We start from the raw sequence: 17629 nt of genomic DNA on the forward strand, positions 1-17629 counted from the left end.
GAGCAAATCGACGACGCTTACTGTATAATACAGTGGCGTGTGTTGCTACGTGCAGCCGCAACGACTCGACCGAAGTGTGTTCAGTTGATGTGGCTGCACGCAGCAACAACATACACATTCCGGTCGAGTCGTTGCGGCTGCACGTAGCAACACACGCCACTATATTACACAGTATGCGTCGTCGATATGCTCGGATATATGCCGAGTTAAAACCGAAGCCATATTGCTGTGCAAATACTCAGAAAATTTTTCAAAATTTGTTCTGATAGTTTTCATTTCAGATTCAATATATTGGCAGTATTTAGTTTTCATCGAATTTTCGTTTACTCAAGCCTCATCACCACGTCAAGGTGAACTGCCACCCAAATAGCTAGAATTTTATTTGGGCCACACACAATATTGAGTAGTGTGTGAGATGAGGACCCCCGAAGGTTTTTTTTCAAGGTGGTTGTCTCCACTTAAACTATTGGCTTAAAAATACTCGCCATGACACTGGTTTTTGTGCTGTTTTGACGCTTCATGGCTTTGCACCACCAATCTATGGTTACTTCAAGTAACCGCGCAGCTTTCGTTTCGAGGGAATAATTTAATGCTCAACCAAGAAAGTACTAGCATGCCACCTCTAACCGAAAAAAATTATTAGTACTTTTGGTTTTTTTTAAATGTTGTTTTTTGTTGACTAACGCTGTCTTGGGTGATTAATTCGAATATAGAAGCCGTGCGTTATATGGCGCCAATGCTCTAAGGCTTGGCGCAGAAGTAATCTTATCACGATGGTACAATCCTGTGAAGACCATAAGGAAAAATCCATCAAGTTTCCACCATTCTCTTCCATTCGACGTATCAATCTGCTGATATTAAAGACACGGGTACGCGGCACATAGTTCAATATAAATGTCGCTATTTCGGAGACAATTACTTTTGCTCCTTGATTATGCTGCTGCATTTGTACCATTGCAAGCATCAATTCCATCGCGTATGTCTCTGGTGCAAGCGTACAGTACAGCATTCTTCTTCGGGCTGCTTCCCTTCTTAAGTTAACTAAAAATTCAAGGAATTCTTGATCCATATTCGCTGTTTTTTTTGTGCGTGTGTGTCTTTTCACTTCATTCGATTTTTATTGTTCTATTCACTTCTTTCGTTATAAATTTCGCTTTGATACTAAAAATGTTTTTCGCTTTTTCATAAAATTTGATGACACCCCTTTTATGATGGGAGTAGACTGTTCACCCTGATTGCAAACCATACTGTTCCATTCGTTCGGCATTTATGGATCTGCAGCTCAATTACGAATCATACGAGCCTACCAACTTAGCACGGCCTTGAAGCACTACAAAAGAAATTTTGACTTATTTGGTTCTGAATTTAATTATAATTTTCCAAACTATGTCAAATCTAAATTTCAAAAGTTCTTTTGTAGCTGACGAGTGTTTATACAGACCATGACAATGGACAGCACGTTGCCGCCCTGTCAAAGCTGTCATGCCCTGTGTTTTCATAAAACTTATGAAACACCGGTCACGATTCCAAATTTTTTGAAGCCAATCGGAGTCGGTTTACAGGTACCTCCCATACAAAAGTGTCAATTTTTTTAGGTTTTTCTTAGGGCAAGTACCCCAGGATCAAATTAAAAATGACTCATCTTCGAACTTAAACTAAGTTTTTGGGATACACAACTTTTGGCATTTCCAGATTTTGATTATCTCAATTATTTTTTGAGTTATCGTGTTAACAAATAGCTACGACGACAACGACAACGACAACGACGACAACGACGGCAGACATTCACTGTGGCTGCATATATAGCTGAGCTATTTACAAATAGCTGGCTGTTTGGTAAGTTTTGATTTTGTGACTATCTTGTCATGCAAATTCATGTGGTATCCACGAATTTGGGACAAAAAATGTATGTAAATGATTGAAAAGGTGTCCCACATTCTTGGATACCACATGAATTTGCATGGAAAGATAGTCACAAAATCAAAACTTACCAAATAGCCAGCTATTTGTAAATAGCTCAGCTATATATGCAGCCACAGTGAATGTCTGAACGACGGCACACGAACGAAAAAGTGTCTCAAAAAGTGGTTTTCTACGCGTTTCATGAGTTTTTATGATGATCTAAACCAATTTTGCGAAAAAAGTTTTCGGGACCAATTCCTATACTTTCCCTTGACACGGTGTGTACGGAAAAGTAAAACGGCAATGAACAGACACCTCTTTGTATTGCTATAGCGCATGGTAAACTTGAATATCTATGATCGAAAAGACGAGTTTATCTATTTCATTTATCCATTATCTTCCAGGTAAGACGATGATGGCTCAACTTCTCATCGAAAACGGAGCTAGAATATATTTTGGGGACGATGATGGGTGGACACCTCTTCATCAAGCTGCTATCTAAGGTGGTTTTAAATATTTAGGCTTTAAAGCTATGATTCAATCTATTTCATTTATCTTTTGTTTTTTAGGTAAAAATGAGGTAGTTCAATATCTCCGTGATGAAGGTGCACAGACATCAAATATCTCAACAATAATATGATATTCTTTATTGCCATTCAAATTTCGCTGAAAAATTCCCGTTAACTGAAGAGATATCCCGTGTGGGAAATTTTTGACTGACTAAAAGTGATTGTCTCGAACAAAATAAGCAACTGCAGTTAACTTTAATCACAAATCACTCTCAGTCAAAATGTCCCAAATTAGTCGACCGACTGAAAGAATAACTAAACGTGATTGTCTCCAAACAAAACACATGATTTCAATCAACTTAGCCAGTTTTAGTTGTGTATCACTATATACAGCTACATACAGCTGAGTGACTGTTAGTCACTTTATTTGCACAAAAATATGCTTACGAATGTAATTATACCGACTGTGAAATGGACCCACTGTATTTTGAATCAGAGTTTGACTTATCCGCCAGATTTATGCTATGGCATAAAAAAAATATGCGCATATTTTTTGGTACATTTGGATTTTGTGAATAACTTACCATGTAAATCATGCATTATTTTAAGAAATTTTTAGAGCTGCCCATTTTCAAGAAATTTTAAGTAAAACACTGTCCATTTTTGAGTTTTGAGCTGCCCATTTGGGATTTAGAACTGCCCAAATGGGCAAGAGCTGCCCATTAAAATAATGCATGATGTAAATTCATGTGGATACCACGATTTTTTGTCCCAAATTCGTGGTATCCATATGAATTTACATGGTAAGTTAGTCACAAAATCCAAATGTACCAAAAAATATGCGCATATTTTTTTATGCCATAGCATATATCCGGCGGATAAGTCAAACTCTGTTTTGAATTTTTAAAAGCCCAAATTCGATACCGCTGATCTAAAAAAAAATCTTCGAAATAAAACAGCAAAATCGTATTTATTTTGAAATGGTTTCGTTTATTGCATTGTTTTTTTTTATTGTTGTTGTTCAGAAAAGAAAATCTGTTGATATCACACGCACCCACACACGCACACAATGTTAAGAAAAATGGCTGTAGAACGTGGAAAATTGCAGAATTTGTTCGTGTTATGAATTCTTCAATTGGTGCTCAACCATTCTTCGTGTCAATTGTCATGTGTGTTAGCTGTTTGTGAGTGTGTTTGTATCTATTTTGCAATGAATGTTTATTTGTTTACATCAGTCTTATAAAATTTATTATTTTCTTCTTTACAAACCAACCATTTGATTTGTCATGTTGGATTGGCGAATAAATCAACGAAAATGAAGAAGCCTATTTGTGGAACCGAAAACCAAAATATGAAATGTCTATTTGGTAGAAGCAGAAAGCGTTTGAAATGTTTGTCTTGTTTTAAGGAATTTGGTTTGTCCGACACATGTGCGTACGGTTTTATGTTTTGTGTGTATTTTTGTTTCATTTTCGATCTGTATTCGTTTTTAAACATTATTTAAGAGCTACAAAACAATGACTTGGTCAAGATCATGAAAATTGAGTGTTTGAACATTTTGATAGGCATTCCGCTTCTTCTTACTTCTATTCCTATCTCTCTCTTTTTCGTTCTTGCATTTTCAATGAGTAAAGCTTGACAAACAACAACACGGCGTCAAAAATGTAAAGCTGACATCATCGCCAATGCGACTTGTCACACCTCGAGTCTCGAGATATGTTCGGTTGGATAATGGATATTTTTTTTTTTTAGCAATAAACGAAAATTCAAACAAATTTGAACATTTCTATGTAATCTTCTCTGGCAACATGTTATTTTCAAATTGTTATACTTCTATCTTTGGGTTTATCGTTCAAAATAAACTTTGGCTACTAATCTCTGTTTCTTCTTATTTGATTTCTTAACTCACTAAAATGCGAAATTTTGATCTCAATACCTACGATTAAACTGTGATATGACACGAACGTTTCGAAAAACGAGTCTACTGAGTTGTTTTTTTGTTTAGGGTTTGTCTCAACTTTAAATTTCTACAAAATTTAACATGATTTTTTCGTCTGGTTGCAAATGAGGTCCATGCCTGATGGGCACAATTTCTTTGTTTATTTTGACAATTGCTAAATTGTCCAAGATTTGAATATCCACCTAAAATTTTCGTTGAAAAACAAGTTTTGAATTTTCCAGCAGTAGAAGGTAAATAAATATCAAGAAATGATGGAGGAAAATTATTTTTTTTGGTGAACTGTTGGCTGAACTTATTTTTCTTGGTTTTATTCAAATGTAGAATGTTTCAATTAGACTGTAACTGACTTAAGTTGAATCAATCAACATGATTTAAATTAATCAAAACCTCAGCAGGACTTCAAGTTGAAAAACTCAACCGAATTTCAAGCCAATTGACATTTTCTAGTGATTCCAATTTGAATTGACTTCTATAATGACTGAGTCCATTACCAACGAATTTCATAATCAGATTACAAATAATTCGTTATCGGGAAGGGTTTTTTTTCTAATATCGAATCAGGCGAACAGGTCTCGGATTAAAGGATTTTTTTTTCATTCAACATCTGACAAAAATTAGCTCGGAAGGTTTCTTTCTTATTAGATCCGCTGATATTTGGACTGATGTGCCGAATTTTCACACCATAGGAATTTGTCGATCGGAAACTTAAATAATTCATTTCTTTTTATACTCCTAAGCTATTACAAATAAGTTATTAACTTCGAAAATCAAAAATAAAGAGATTAATTCTAGCGTTTGGATGATTTTGTGTCTTCATTTTTATCTTTTTCATTTAAATCGCTATTTACATAAGATAACAACTAAATTTTCATCAGCACTCTACCTCATGCTATCTCTCATTTTCACTGAGCGAGCTATGTATATATATTTATTTATAATTGTGTGTGTGTGTTGAAATGTGAAAATGCGTTCCACAATCATAATGTGTGGCCATGGGCAAATTGTATGGCATCCAACCTCGAATGCGCTCGAATATGCGTTTTTTCTTTAGAATGAATTTTTTTTTGTGTCAATTATGTTTTGGTTTCTTCTCATCGTTAAATATGTATAAATAAATTAAATTTGATGATGTGTTTGATATTTTGGAATACTATATTATATAAATATGGCGAATTCAAAAAAAAGGAACACTGGCTGCCAGCTACCCTCCGATCGATTTTATCGGCCGTTTCGATATTTGCGATCGCTGGATTTGGATCGGCTTCGACGCAGTCGTGATGGCCATCGATTGTTATCACTTTCACTTTCGTCGGAACTGTGCTGGCTGCCGTTGCAGCTTTGATTCCGTGCCGACCTTCGACTATTCACCGGACTTTGATCGTTGCGTGGCTTGTGGCGATCTTCGTCATACGATGCCGACGATTCGGATGCATTGTGCGTTTGGCTGAGCCATGACTGGCCCGAATAACCACTACTGCTGTGTTTGGTGCGATTGGGTTTTGGCAGTGAATCGGGACATGGATCGGGTGGTGGTTCCAATTCATTTTCGTCCAAAAATTCCATATTGATATTACGATAGTATTCTTCGGTCGGTTCACCGCCATAGTTGAAGAAATTTTTACCTAAACTTGGATCGCATTCTTCGTACAATACTGAACCGCTTTCGTAGTCATTTTCCTCTTCGATTTCGGGCGATGTGTTTCGATGACGTTTGTAGTTTTGATCGTCGGGTGGCTGTTGTTGTTGCTGCTGCTGTGCTTGCTGATGCTGTTGCCAATTTTGTGGGAAGTGTGGCACTGGCGGAGGAAGAGTTGGCCAACGCAATTGACCACCAGCCACCGGACGACGACATATTTGCGGCGACATTGCTACTGGATTCGTTCGTATTGTCATACTCGCCATATTCGGCTTGTAGTATGGATGATCGGGCGGTGGTGGCAACACATCGCATATGTTCAACGGTTCACGAACTGGCGCATTGTATTCACTCGACGATGGACTCGCCGAACATTTGATACACGAATCATCGGATTGTGCACCACGTTGCAACGTCACCTATAATGTTCCGAAAATTGGAAAGGTTATTATTTGAAACATTCGGAAATGGCTTAGACGATTCGTGTTGAGATGTTTGCTATTTTTCAATTGACATTTGAAAGTCTTACCGTTGCATATGGCTCTGGTGGTGCAGACACATTCATTGCCTTTGGCATTATTTGCGCCACTTCCGCGTATTCCGATGCGAGATTCGCATTTGGCGCCGTCACCGAATGCATCGGCTTCAATAGTGTGTTACCGTGTAACCAAAGTGTATGTTGCTTATCGGGCAGTGTGGCAGTCAAAATTGGTCCTGTTTCATGGAAATTGATAGAAAAATAAAAACGATCATTCAATGCAATATTAAAAAGTTCATTTTTTTGATGATCTAAATAAGGATCAGAAGGGATTGTGTTCCTTTATTTCAAAATTATGTTAGGACACTATTTCCAAGCGCACGATAGCAAACGATCGCAATCGATTGCATGAGCATTGCTCATTGAGCAATCGTGCCTTGAAAATAGTACCTTCACACGCAAGTAGTGCGTAGAAATTCTTTTTTTGCCTAGAAAAAGAAGATCAAATTTACCTGGATACGATGCTTTCATGTTGCGTTTATTTTTGCGAGCCCAATACAAGGCAAATATGGCTCCACTGATTAACGATATCACTAGAATGGCCAATGCGATTCCAGACATCCAGGTTGTTGCCCAAGTACCAACCGTTGGATCAGTTCTGTAAACAAATGGAATCGTTAGAATTTCACGTCACAATCAATCATTTCCAATTTTTCAATTTCGATCATTTTCTACTGAATTTTTCAATTTTTATTTCAAAGATTTAAGTCATAAGTGCTTAATATTCCTAGCCTAAATTGAGTAATGAATATTTTTCTTCCTTCCACGAACGACTTTTCATATTGGATCATATTGACCAATATGAAAAGATTCGAAAAAACTTGACTTTTTTTTAATTCAATGAAAAGAATGGATAAATTTCAAAGGGACGAATCGAAAATCTTCATCAAAATACCCTTTTTTGTACACAAAATAAAATGCATTGGTTCTTCAAAAGAAAGTACGTCCCTTGAGAACACTTATTTATTTTAAGAAGAGATTTTTTTGCAGTATTTTAAGAAGTGGTTATTGAAACGATATCGAAATCAGGATCAAAAGTCCCACATTCTATCCTGAATCACGTAATTTTTGTGGTATTTTTTTTTGGCTTTAATCTCAATTTTTTGTATCGACACACGAACAATGTTTATTGAACATGATGACATGAAGTGAATTGTGTTCAATTTGAACACTGATTTTCTTTCAATTGTTTTGCTTTGACGAACTACTTACTTTGGCGGTCGAGAAATGAATGATGGGTCCATGTGTAGTGCAGCTGGTGTACTGTACGGTCCTAGACCGCCTGCTGTTTGCGCTGCAACTCGTGCCGTATACCGACCACCTGGATTCAATGAATTTATTACTACCGACTGAGTGGTTGCATTCAACGACATTTGTCCCAGCAATTTGTTTGTTACATTCGACTTGATTTGAATCTGAAATTCGCAAAAGATGGTTTAAGTAAGTTGAAATTTTGATTTGCCAGTTGAGATTCTCAACTTGAGAAAAAGAAATTGTTTTCATGCGAATGAGACAGATGAGAGAATTTTCATTAAACTTCTGTTTAACGTACAAAGCAGGTAAAAACATTCATGCAAAAGAGATTCTTACTAGTTTACGTCAATGAGTCGTTTACCTTGTAGCCCGTTAATTCACCATTGAGCATATCCACTGGGGGTGGCGACCATCGAACAAAAGCTGCGGTGGTATTTATCACTCCGACTCGAATGTCGGTAGGTGGTGAGCTCGGTGGACCATCCAATGTTTTGCCTACAAGTAAGTAAGACAATTTGAAAAATGGATCAATTTATAATTGTTTGGTAATTTCTCTATCCTCTTTGTTTTCGATTCCACAGTCAATTTGTTGTTCTACGTTTTCTTTCTTTCTCTCCTACTTCATTGAATACAAGTCAATTTATCTCAACAATAAAACCCTTACCTTTTCGTATATTCGAAATGGAGCCGCTTAATCCATGTGGAACCGATGCGAATACCTCGTATTCGGTGTGTGCTCGAAGATCGTTGATTGTATACTCTTTGGCGTCAATCATGGCGCTGGCCGTTTGGAATTCATTCGAGCCGACAATGCGATAGTGAAGTGTCAACGATGTGGCTGGAATGCCATCATTCGTTTCCCAATCAATGTCAAGGGAATTTGGTGATGTAGCGAGCACGGAATTGATTAAAATATTCTGATCGTTGGAGAAGCGATCGCTCGAGCCAATTGCATCCAAAGATGCGGGCACATTTTCGCCATCCTTACCGTTTGAACTATTGATTACACGTATGAATATCCGCTTAATCGTGGATCCGGCTTCATTCAATGCGGCACATCCATACCAACCCTGAAATGACAATTTTGTTTTGATATTTTCCAAAAGTCAAACATTTTCTGAGAATATTTTTCAAATTTCAGGGATTTTGATTCAATTCCAATGAAATTCTTTAAATCAAAAAAATTATTTTCATAAAAGACGATTTTTAATTTTAAAAAAACACCTTTGACAACCTTTCAACTAAAGAAAACGTTATCCCTGTGATAAAAAGTCCTGTTTACTCACCTGATCACGTTCTGTTACGTCCAATAAAATCAATTCACCATCGTCGGTGACCTGTAATCGAGACACTTCTTGCGGTGCCTGTGTGGAGAACACCAAAATTGGAATTGCATCAGGTGTTTGGTCATCGTCACTGTCGATCGTATCATCATCGATTTGGCGCTTTTTTCGCAGCAATTTTTGCAATATTTCTTGATTTTCATCGCGCATAATTTGATCAAAGGCTCTTTGGCGCTTGTAACTTTCACTTTCGGTTGAAATGTCTGGTTTCTTTTGGATAATCGAGCGTTTTGATCGTAGGCTCATGATTTTTGCCTTGGCCAAAAGGTCTTCTTGTGTATCCTTCTCCAAATATTGCGTAATTTTACTATTCATTTGATGCTGATGCTGCAGCTGCGATGCAGCCGAATTCCCAATACGATCCCAAATGATACGCGGCTTTGGACGACCTTGAGCTCGGCATGGCAACTTTACTGAACCACCTTCATTCACTTCCACATCGGTGGGCGCTTCAATGAACGATGGAGACGCTGTGGAACGAAAAAATGTAGAAAAATTTTCAAATTCCAATTCAAAATTGGACAATGTTCGGATTTAATTTGTAAATCGACCAAAGAATCTCTAAATAGAATGGTTATCACCAGGCAATCATAGCAAACGATTGAAAAAAATGTGCACAAAAAAACAAAAAGAAAAAACATTTCTCCACCAAACTCACCATAAACGAGAATTTTCACAGCAACCGAAACATTGCCACCTTCGTTGTGTCCCTTGCAAATGTATCGACCTTGGTCTTCGGGCCGTGTATCTTCCATGCGCAATGTGTTATCCAGTAAAATTCGTGATCGGCCATCGGGCAGTTCGCCATTCTCGCGATGCCACGTCACCACCGGCACTGGATCGCCTTGAATCTAATTCACACACACACAAAACAAGTACATCGGTTAAAATGAGGTTAAGTATCGTTCCAAAAACCGGAGAGGTTATTTCCAATTGGAATTCAAAGTCGAAGTGTCAAAATAAATATTTAAGTAATATGATGAAATAAATCCTACTTCGCACGGCAAATCAAGACCGTCGCCTTCTATGACTTCAGTGTCTTGCGGTCCACGCAAAACGGTCGGCGGTGCCAATACTTTGAGCATAGCCGGCGGTGCGGTTCGACTTCCAGCCTGATTTTGTGCCGAACATTCATATTTTCCCGCGTCCGATGCTTGTACTTCTGATATCAACAAACTGCCTGAGTCCACCGTTGACAGCCTGTAATTTTTAATTTGCAAATATTTTCATTCATTTTTCTTCAAGAAATTCATTTATTTGAAGAAAAAAAACTAAAAAAAAATCACATTTGATTCAACACACAACAAACAAGAGCATGTTTCAATCCCGCCTGTTTCGGAACGCAAGTGACAGTTGACAGTTAGACACAAAAACAAAATACATGACATTTCAGATCTCAGTTGCATTGCGTTCAATACAGACGTCTTTCGTTGAAATAGAAATAATCGTTGCAAAAAAAAACAAATATTGAAAATCAGAAAAGTATTTTTGAAGTGGAAAAAGTCGAAAAGAGAGTGCAAAAAACACAGAAAAATGTCTGAAGAAACGGATATTTTCGACGTTGAACGTGAAAATGTTGCGGACAATAGTCAAACGTTGGTGAAATGTGCCATTTGTCAAGATGTTGTTGAAAAGACCAAGGCTAGTTTTGTTGACTTGTGTTTCCATCAGTATTGTTTTGATTGCTTGAAGAAATGGTGCGAGGTAAGTGAATGTTTTGTTTTTGTTTGTTAGTTGGACGAGATAATTTTGAAGTATTTTATGGAATCTCGATTGAGTTATTGTGGTTCAGTTCGGTTAATCTTCAGTTGTGTCAATCTATATCGTCCTTTTGCGACCAATTATGTTAACTTCTAGAGAAAAGAATGAAATCCGAACGACTTGTTTGTGTGAATGATTCAAGTATAATCAAAAAAAAACAATTGAAACCTCTTTAGAACACATTGACATTGACAGTGTAACACCCAGTTTCTTCATTACTTGAGTTTTACGGAATAAATTTCGATTTTAGGTTAAGGCCGAATGTCCATTGTGCAAACAAAAGATCGAGAAAATCATTCATGACGTCAAATCACCACAAACGTACAAAGAATTTGTTCCACCGATGACCAATCAATCGCTACTGCGCGCCCAACTCGAACACAGCTTTGATTTCAATCAAACATTCAGCTCGGACGATGACGATGACGGAACGGTATTCCGAATGGCTTTTCGTGCACCCGATCTATTGCGAATGTTGCAACCAAATGTTCTGATGCCCCGACGATTGAACATTGACACAATAAATGCCACAGACACATCCAGGTAAGTGAGACTAATGTCGATTGGTCATTGAATATGGTTGCAATGGGAATTGTCATTGAATGTGGTTAAAAAATGGTGTTGCTCCGAGAGATTCTCTCCGAGAGATAAAAACTAATGGAGAGACAAAAATTGTCGAATATTCAACGGAGAGATAAAAAATACCGTTTTAAATTTTTCTAAGAAAAAAAATTGTCGCATCATCAAAGTGATACTCAATCATTCTATTTTCGTATTCTTCCATTCTCTCCTTTTGATTGTGATTTTTTATAAAATGCTGCATGTGATTATACGAAGCTAATTGTTTATGAAACGTTTTGTTTACATTTCGTTGTTAGCACATCGAATGAGGGATTGAGTGTTGAGGAAAGCGACGAATCAGATGCCGAAGCAGTGAGCGAACCAAGCAACGCATCAATCGCTGAATCAGATGACATTTTAAATCGATTCAATGACGATTTGGATGACGAATTGGAGGACTTAAATGACGTGTCAATCATTGAATCGCAACAATCGATCATTTCCATTAGTTCAGACAGCGATTCCGCACACAGTGATCGTGAAGAGCTACCGGAAATCACAATCATTACACCGAGATCATCGCCTGAATTATGGTAATGACCACGCTATGAGCTTAAAAATAGCCATTGCCAATTGCTACGAACTCAACCGTCGCAAATTACGAAGTACTCAACAATAACATGACATCCAACGAAACGGACTCATCATCATTTACAACTTTATATAAGGCAATATCTATTTCATACACAAATTTATCATTTATTGAAGAAATTAAAATTGAAAAAAAAAAACGAGTTAACTATTATGTAAGACAAAATCGAGGAAATATGAAAAATTGAAAATGAATTTTAAGCTAAGGTAAATATTCTACTCAGTCAATTAATGCTGTGAGTTGAGCTCTCGTGTTGCAAAAAAAAACTTGAACAAACACATGTAAACCAAATAAAATGTAAACGAATAACAATGACAATTAAAGGCAATTTGCCCCATTCCATAATGATGTAAATTAAGTGCCAATGTAGGTTAAGTGATCAATCAATCAAATGAAACAGAAATAAAATCACTTTTTGAGGTTATTTACAAATTGAGTTGTTTTTTTTTTCAATCAAAATAGACGTTTCTGTTGACCATTTATGTTTTCAAATGCCCAATGCCCATGGAATGCTGAAGCTTTTCTATATTTTAAGTGAGTTCTTTTCTTTTGTATGTGTTCTTTTCCTCTGCTCTACTTCATTATACCGAATAACTTGACACCCATTATACATGTCGTATTCCACAATTTACGTACAATTTTCGGTTACATATTCAAATCACTGCCATAATTTTCTACATTAAAAACGTATTTGGCCACAGTTTGTCATGTCGTTTTTCGTCACATTACAAAAATCACCGTATCCAACCATTTGAATTGAAAGTTTGAATACAATGTTCAAGATAAATGAGAGTAGTTAACATGTTTCCACTTGTCTTGGTTGCTTAAATTGAACCGATTTCTTCGGATGGAAAGACAGTAGTCGATAACAAGGGCAAGACTAGTTGAAAAGATGGGTTAAAAAAAAGTGAAGCATTGCATGGAAATTGTTGTCGTCCACTTTTAGGTCAGTGTGGATCATTTCAATTCATTGAACTGGAAGTTAACAATTCCTTTTTTAAAAAATTCATGATGATGCACCGTAAAGTAATTGACCTTTTTTTCCCCTCACCAAAATGCTGATAAAGAATTGGTTGTTGAAAAATTCAATTAAATTTTAATTATATTTTTTTTTTCTGTCGGGTTTATAAATTCACGTATCGTCATGCAAATCCAATGTCATATCTATGGTTATAGATGTTTTACATATGAAACATAAATTGCATATGCTTCATACATCAATTTTCAGCTCATAAAAAATGAAATAAATGTGTGTTTGTGTGTGTTTTATTTAAAATAAAACATTCCTTACCTTTTTCCACTTAGATCAAGCGATTTCCCGTTCATATACCACAGCACGCTCGGCTCAGGTACACCTCTCGGCGGCGTACAATTCAGTACAACTGGTCCGCCAACCAATGCTACCGTATCCTTTGGCACCAAACGAAAATCATCTCGCAATACTGCAACAGGAAGAACAGAATTAAAAAAAAAATTGGAGCGTACACATTATTAAAACAAAACGACTTTATAATAATAAAGTTTTTCAGTGGGACATTATTTTAATGACTACACTACTTGTTGTTTTTCCCCCTATTTCTCTATCATACTCTTTCTTTCCTCCCTCTCTTTCTTTTTTATGCTACCCCAATCTCTCTCTCTGGAAAGTGAGAGAGAGCTCTTTCCAATTTTTTCCTCTCTTTTCCTCTCTTTTCCTCATTCTCTCCGTCTCTCCTTTCTCTCTCCCTCTCTTCCTTTCTCTACTGCTTTTGTTCAAAAAAGTATGATTAAACTGGAGCCAATCACGTAATGACAAGCTCAATTTCAAGCCGAATAATTTTTCCGTCGAAATTAAATTACAAGTTTGTTGGCAGCAGCAGCGGCAGTGGCAGTAGCAGTGGTAGCAGTAGTAGTATTAGCACACGAAACGGTATTCCATTAATAAGTTTGTAATAAAATGTGCCCGTTATTAACAAAAAATACCGTCTCTTCATACAGAAAAATGTCAACCTTTTCTTATTCGGGAACAACCGTTCGATTTGGAAGCGGGCCATTTAAATAACAAAATAGATCGTAATACCGTTTTGAATCACTAATGAAAAGCGTTGAAAAGTGTATTTGACTCAAAAAAATGCCAACCACTTAGATAAGATAAAAACTGGCACACTCCAAAACACATTCATATTTACCAAAGTGAATCGAATAAAAAACAATTTCCAATGCGCAATACTAAATATGATGGGCCATTTACGGCAAACAAATGTATTTATATGGGTATTCAATTTAATTCAGTCCTCCCCATCATATTGTTAAAATGAAAAGCATTTCAATTTTTGTTGCTGTTGTGCTCGAGAGGATGTTTACATTGAAAATGATTCATATTTTAAAATATGGACATACGAAAAAAAAATAACTATTTTGTTATTTATGAAAAGCATCATCATCCGCAACCTATTTTTATCGGTCGTAAGCCAGCGACTTTTTTTATGGTCAATTTTTCAATTTTTACGATTCAATCCTTTTTTTATGACTTAACGTCAGCATTTCGTTTTTTTGTTGTTGCTGCATTGCGTTGCGCTGCGCTGCGAATGTCTCAAAGTGGGAATTTTTCAAGTGGGAATAGCATTGATGATTGAAACGGGAAACCGGAAAACAGGATTGAATGATCGCCAAGGGCCAAAATGACCAATTGACCGATATCGCAATTGTATACACATATTTACACACATGGACTTTAAGCAAATATCAACATGATGGGTCCCATTATTGACATTGAATTCATGCTGCGAATGCTGACATGCAACTGAATGGGCTCTTGAAGCTCTATGCGGACAGCGAGTAGCGATAGAGATGCGACACATACACACCGACGGAGAGAGAAAGAGAAGTGACACAATGGGAAAACGAGCAGAAAAAAAAACTCGAACTGCTGAAAAGTGTTCAAACATAATAGAAACTGTCATTTCACTTAAAATCGACCTGCTTATCGGTGTTAATCCATTCAAATTCCGGTGCAACGGCATCAATGTATAGCGTGACATTTGACCGCTTGAAAATGACAAACATTGATACACGTTACACGAAACACACGGATATATTATATCGAGAGGCTCTCGCTCTGTTTGTTATTATCTTGAGTAGAAACAAAGCATATTGCATGCACAACACTGATAATAACCTATAAAATTCCATCCATTTTTTTTGTTGTCCATACAAGTTTGTTAAAGGTAAACTGATGGGTGGAAAGGGGAATGAGAGTGAGAGCAAGATGAAAATAGTGAAGGTGGAAGGCTAAGAGATGGAGAGAATGAGTTGGAAAGATGGACGGAGGGAGATAGAGAGCAAGTAGAACAAGTTGTGCTTTTGGAAAGTTACAGAGAAAATAAGAGTGGGCTTGAGATAGAAAGACATACAGAGAGCGAGAGAGAGAGAGAAAGGATGAAAGAGGTAAAGCGAGTGCTTTGGGCAATGCAAAAACTTTTTGCACTCGCGCTCTTTTTCGATTAGGGGGAAATTAGTGTCAGAAACTTTGTTTTGCCTATCGAAAATGTTCACACTTTTGTTTGGCTTCATTTAAATGTGCTTATTTTCCTTTTTTTTCGAGGAGCAAAAATTAAAAGCCATCCAAAAAATATTCATAAGCACATTGATTTTTATGATGTTTATAGGAATATGGTGCATATGTGGAGTACAATTGCCAGAAGATGCGCTACTACTTTGATATTACGTCCAATATCACTTTTTTCTGTTGTTTGCTCGCAACTGCTGAAAATGTTGTAGTAGACGATAGAAAGCGGCGACATGGAAAAAAGGACAAAAAGACAGATTGAGCGAGAGAGGGAACGAGAGAGAAAAAGGGAGAAAATGCAAGAGAGATTGGAACAGGGAATGGGAAGATAGAATGAGCGGAACAGAGAGCAAGCCGGAGCAGGGCGGAATGAAAGAGTAATAGGAAGCGCGCGAGAGAATAAGTGGAAGAGCAAGTGAGAGAGTATGTATGAGAGCATTATCAAAAGGAGTGCAGTGGAAAAAAGCAGCGCTCACGATAAGAATGGTAAAAGACAAAACGGACAAAACGGTACAAAGAAGCAGATGACAAAAGAAATGACTGAACGAGCTAACTGGCATGGCAAGAGTTGGAGGAAATCATTAAATATGACATAACACAGATACAACTGCAGGGTTCACTTTGGAACGCCACTTTATGAAAGCTCAACACACAGCCAGTCAGCAAGCCGGTCCAACCAACCGACCGACCGTATGATGGAATGAACAAGAGGCAGAAGGAGCGACCAAGTGGGAGAAGAGACGCAGCGGTAAAGGCGAAATTGAAACGATGTATGCAGAAATTTCAATGGTCACAATCATTCCACTATGTATACCATATACACTATAAGTGTAGCGAAACATTGAGTTGGCATTTAGCCAAGAAATGTTCATTTATCTGTGTATTCTGTCGCCTCGCCCTTGCCACCACATACAATTTCGTTACGTTGTCGGCATTTCTTCTCTCTCTCTCTCTCTCTCTCTCTCTCTCTCTCTCTCTCTCTCTCTCTCTCTCTGCTTGCCATCGATGTACGGCCGACCAACCGCCCCGTCCGCCACCTCTCACAATTTAATGAACAGAATACATCATTGAACCATTTCCATGTATCGTTTACATGTCTCACTCCAACGGCAGCGATGACCATTGAGCATTGTATTGTTGCGAATATATTGTTGTTTTTCGATTTGTATATTTGAATACATTCATTCGCTGCCTTTTTTTTAACTGCTGTTGGTGGTGCTGCTGCCACCGCCACAGCCACCGCCACCGTTGCCTCACGGAATGGAATTAATGAAACAGCCCCTGTTTCGCGGCGTGACCAATACATCATATCCGTGTTTGTGTGCTACAAAATCTATACAATCACACACACACACATTTTCATTAACATGTAGCGTAGATTGCGGCTTTTTGAATCCCAGACCAATTATTACGTAACGCATAGCCGAAAACGACGACGACGACGACGACAACAACAGCTTTATTCGCATCGAAACCCATGCCGCACATCGATTTTCGGCGTGTCTAGCTACAACATTTTTGCCACATACACTCTGTCTCTCTTTAGCTATCTCTTTCTCGATGTGTCCTTCTCTGTCTTTCTTTCACTCCCTCTATACTCTTCGTATCTATCTCTCTCTTTTTGCGTCTCTTCACCCAATTTCGGCCAAAAATTCGAACACGGCGTTTTTTTCTTCTTCTTTTTCTTTCGTTGCACTCTTCGTCTATCTCATTCACATCACAACTGATTCTTTCGGTCGCTTAACACAAAATCTTCACGCGGAGACACTTTCTCTAATAGAAAACCACTCGGTCTATATGAATGTCCGAGAATGAAAACGCAACTTCTATTCACAACACATATAAGTGAAACAAAAATAAAAATTTTTATTGAAATGAAACAACAAAATCGAATTTTTTCAAAGTGTAACAACAAAAAAGATTTTTTCAAAGTGTAACATCGGTATGTAGTAAGTGTAACAACATA

At 37.4% G+C, this 17629-nt stretch overlaps 2 protein-coding genes across 2 annotated transcripts; one reads left to right on the top strand and one right to left on the bottom strand.

Moving 5' to 3' along the window:
* Nucleotides 1–3380: 3380 nt before the first annotated feature.
* On the bottom strand, nt 3381–13558 carry LOC129571522 (protein sax-3-like; the record flags this gene model as incomplete). Its single annotated transcript, XM_055451329.1, is given in 10 exon segments — nt 3381–6426; nt 6537–6721; nt 6998–7143; nt 7758–7960; nt 8161–8294; nt 8464–8869; nt 9086–9612; nt 9801–9993; nt 10138–10342; nt 13408–13558. Coding segments are annotated over 10 exon segments (2871 nt in total). The 3' UTR covers nt 3381–5589.
* LOC129571523 (uncharacterized) lies at nt 10339–12548 on the top strand. The gene is made up of 3 exons (XM_055451330.1): nt 10339–10846; nt 11154–11446; nt 11782–12548. Exons 1-3 carry the CDS (start codon nt 10676–10678, stop codon nt 12059–12061), a joined length of 744 nt encoding a protein of 247 aa, XP_055307305.1. The 5' UTR covers nt 10339–10675; the 3' UTR covers nt 12062–12548.
* Nucleotides 13559–17629: the final 4071 nt, after the last annotated feature.

Source organism: Sitodiplosis mosellana, unplaced genomic scaffold, assembly GCF_009176505.1.
Source record: "Sitodiplosis mosellana isolate CC-2019 unplaced genomic scaffold, AAFC_SMos_1.0 Smas_scaffold_2719, whole genome shotgun sequence".
NCBI lineage: Eukaryota > Metazoa > Arthropoda > Insecta > Diptera > Cecidomyiidae > Sitodiplosis > Sitodiplosis mosellana.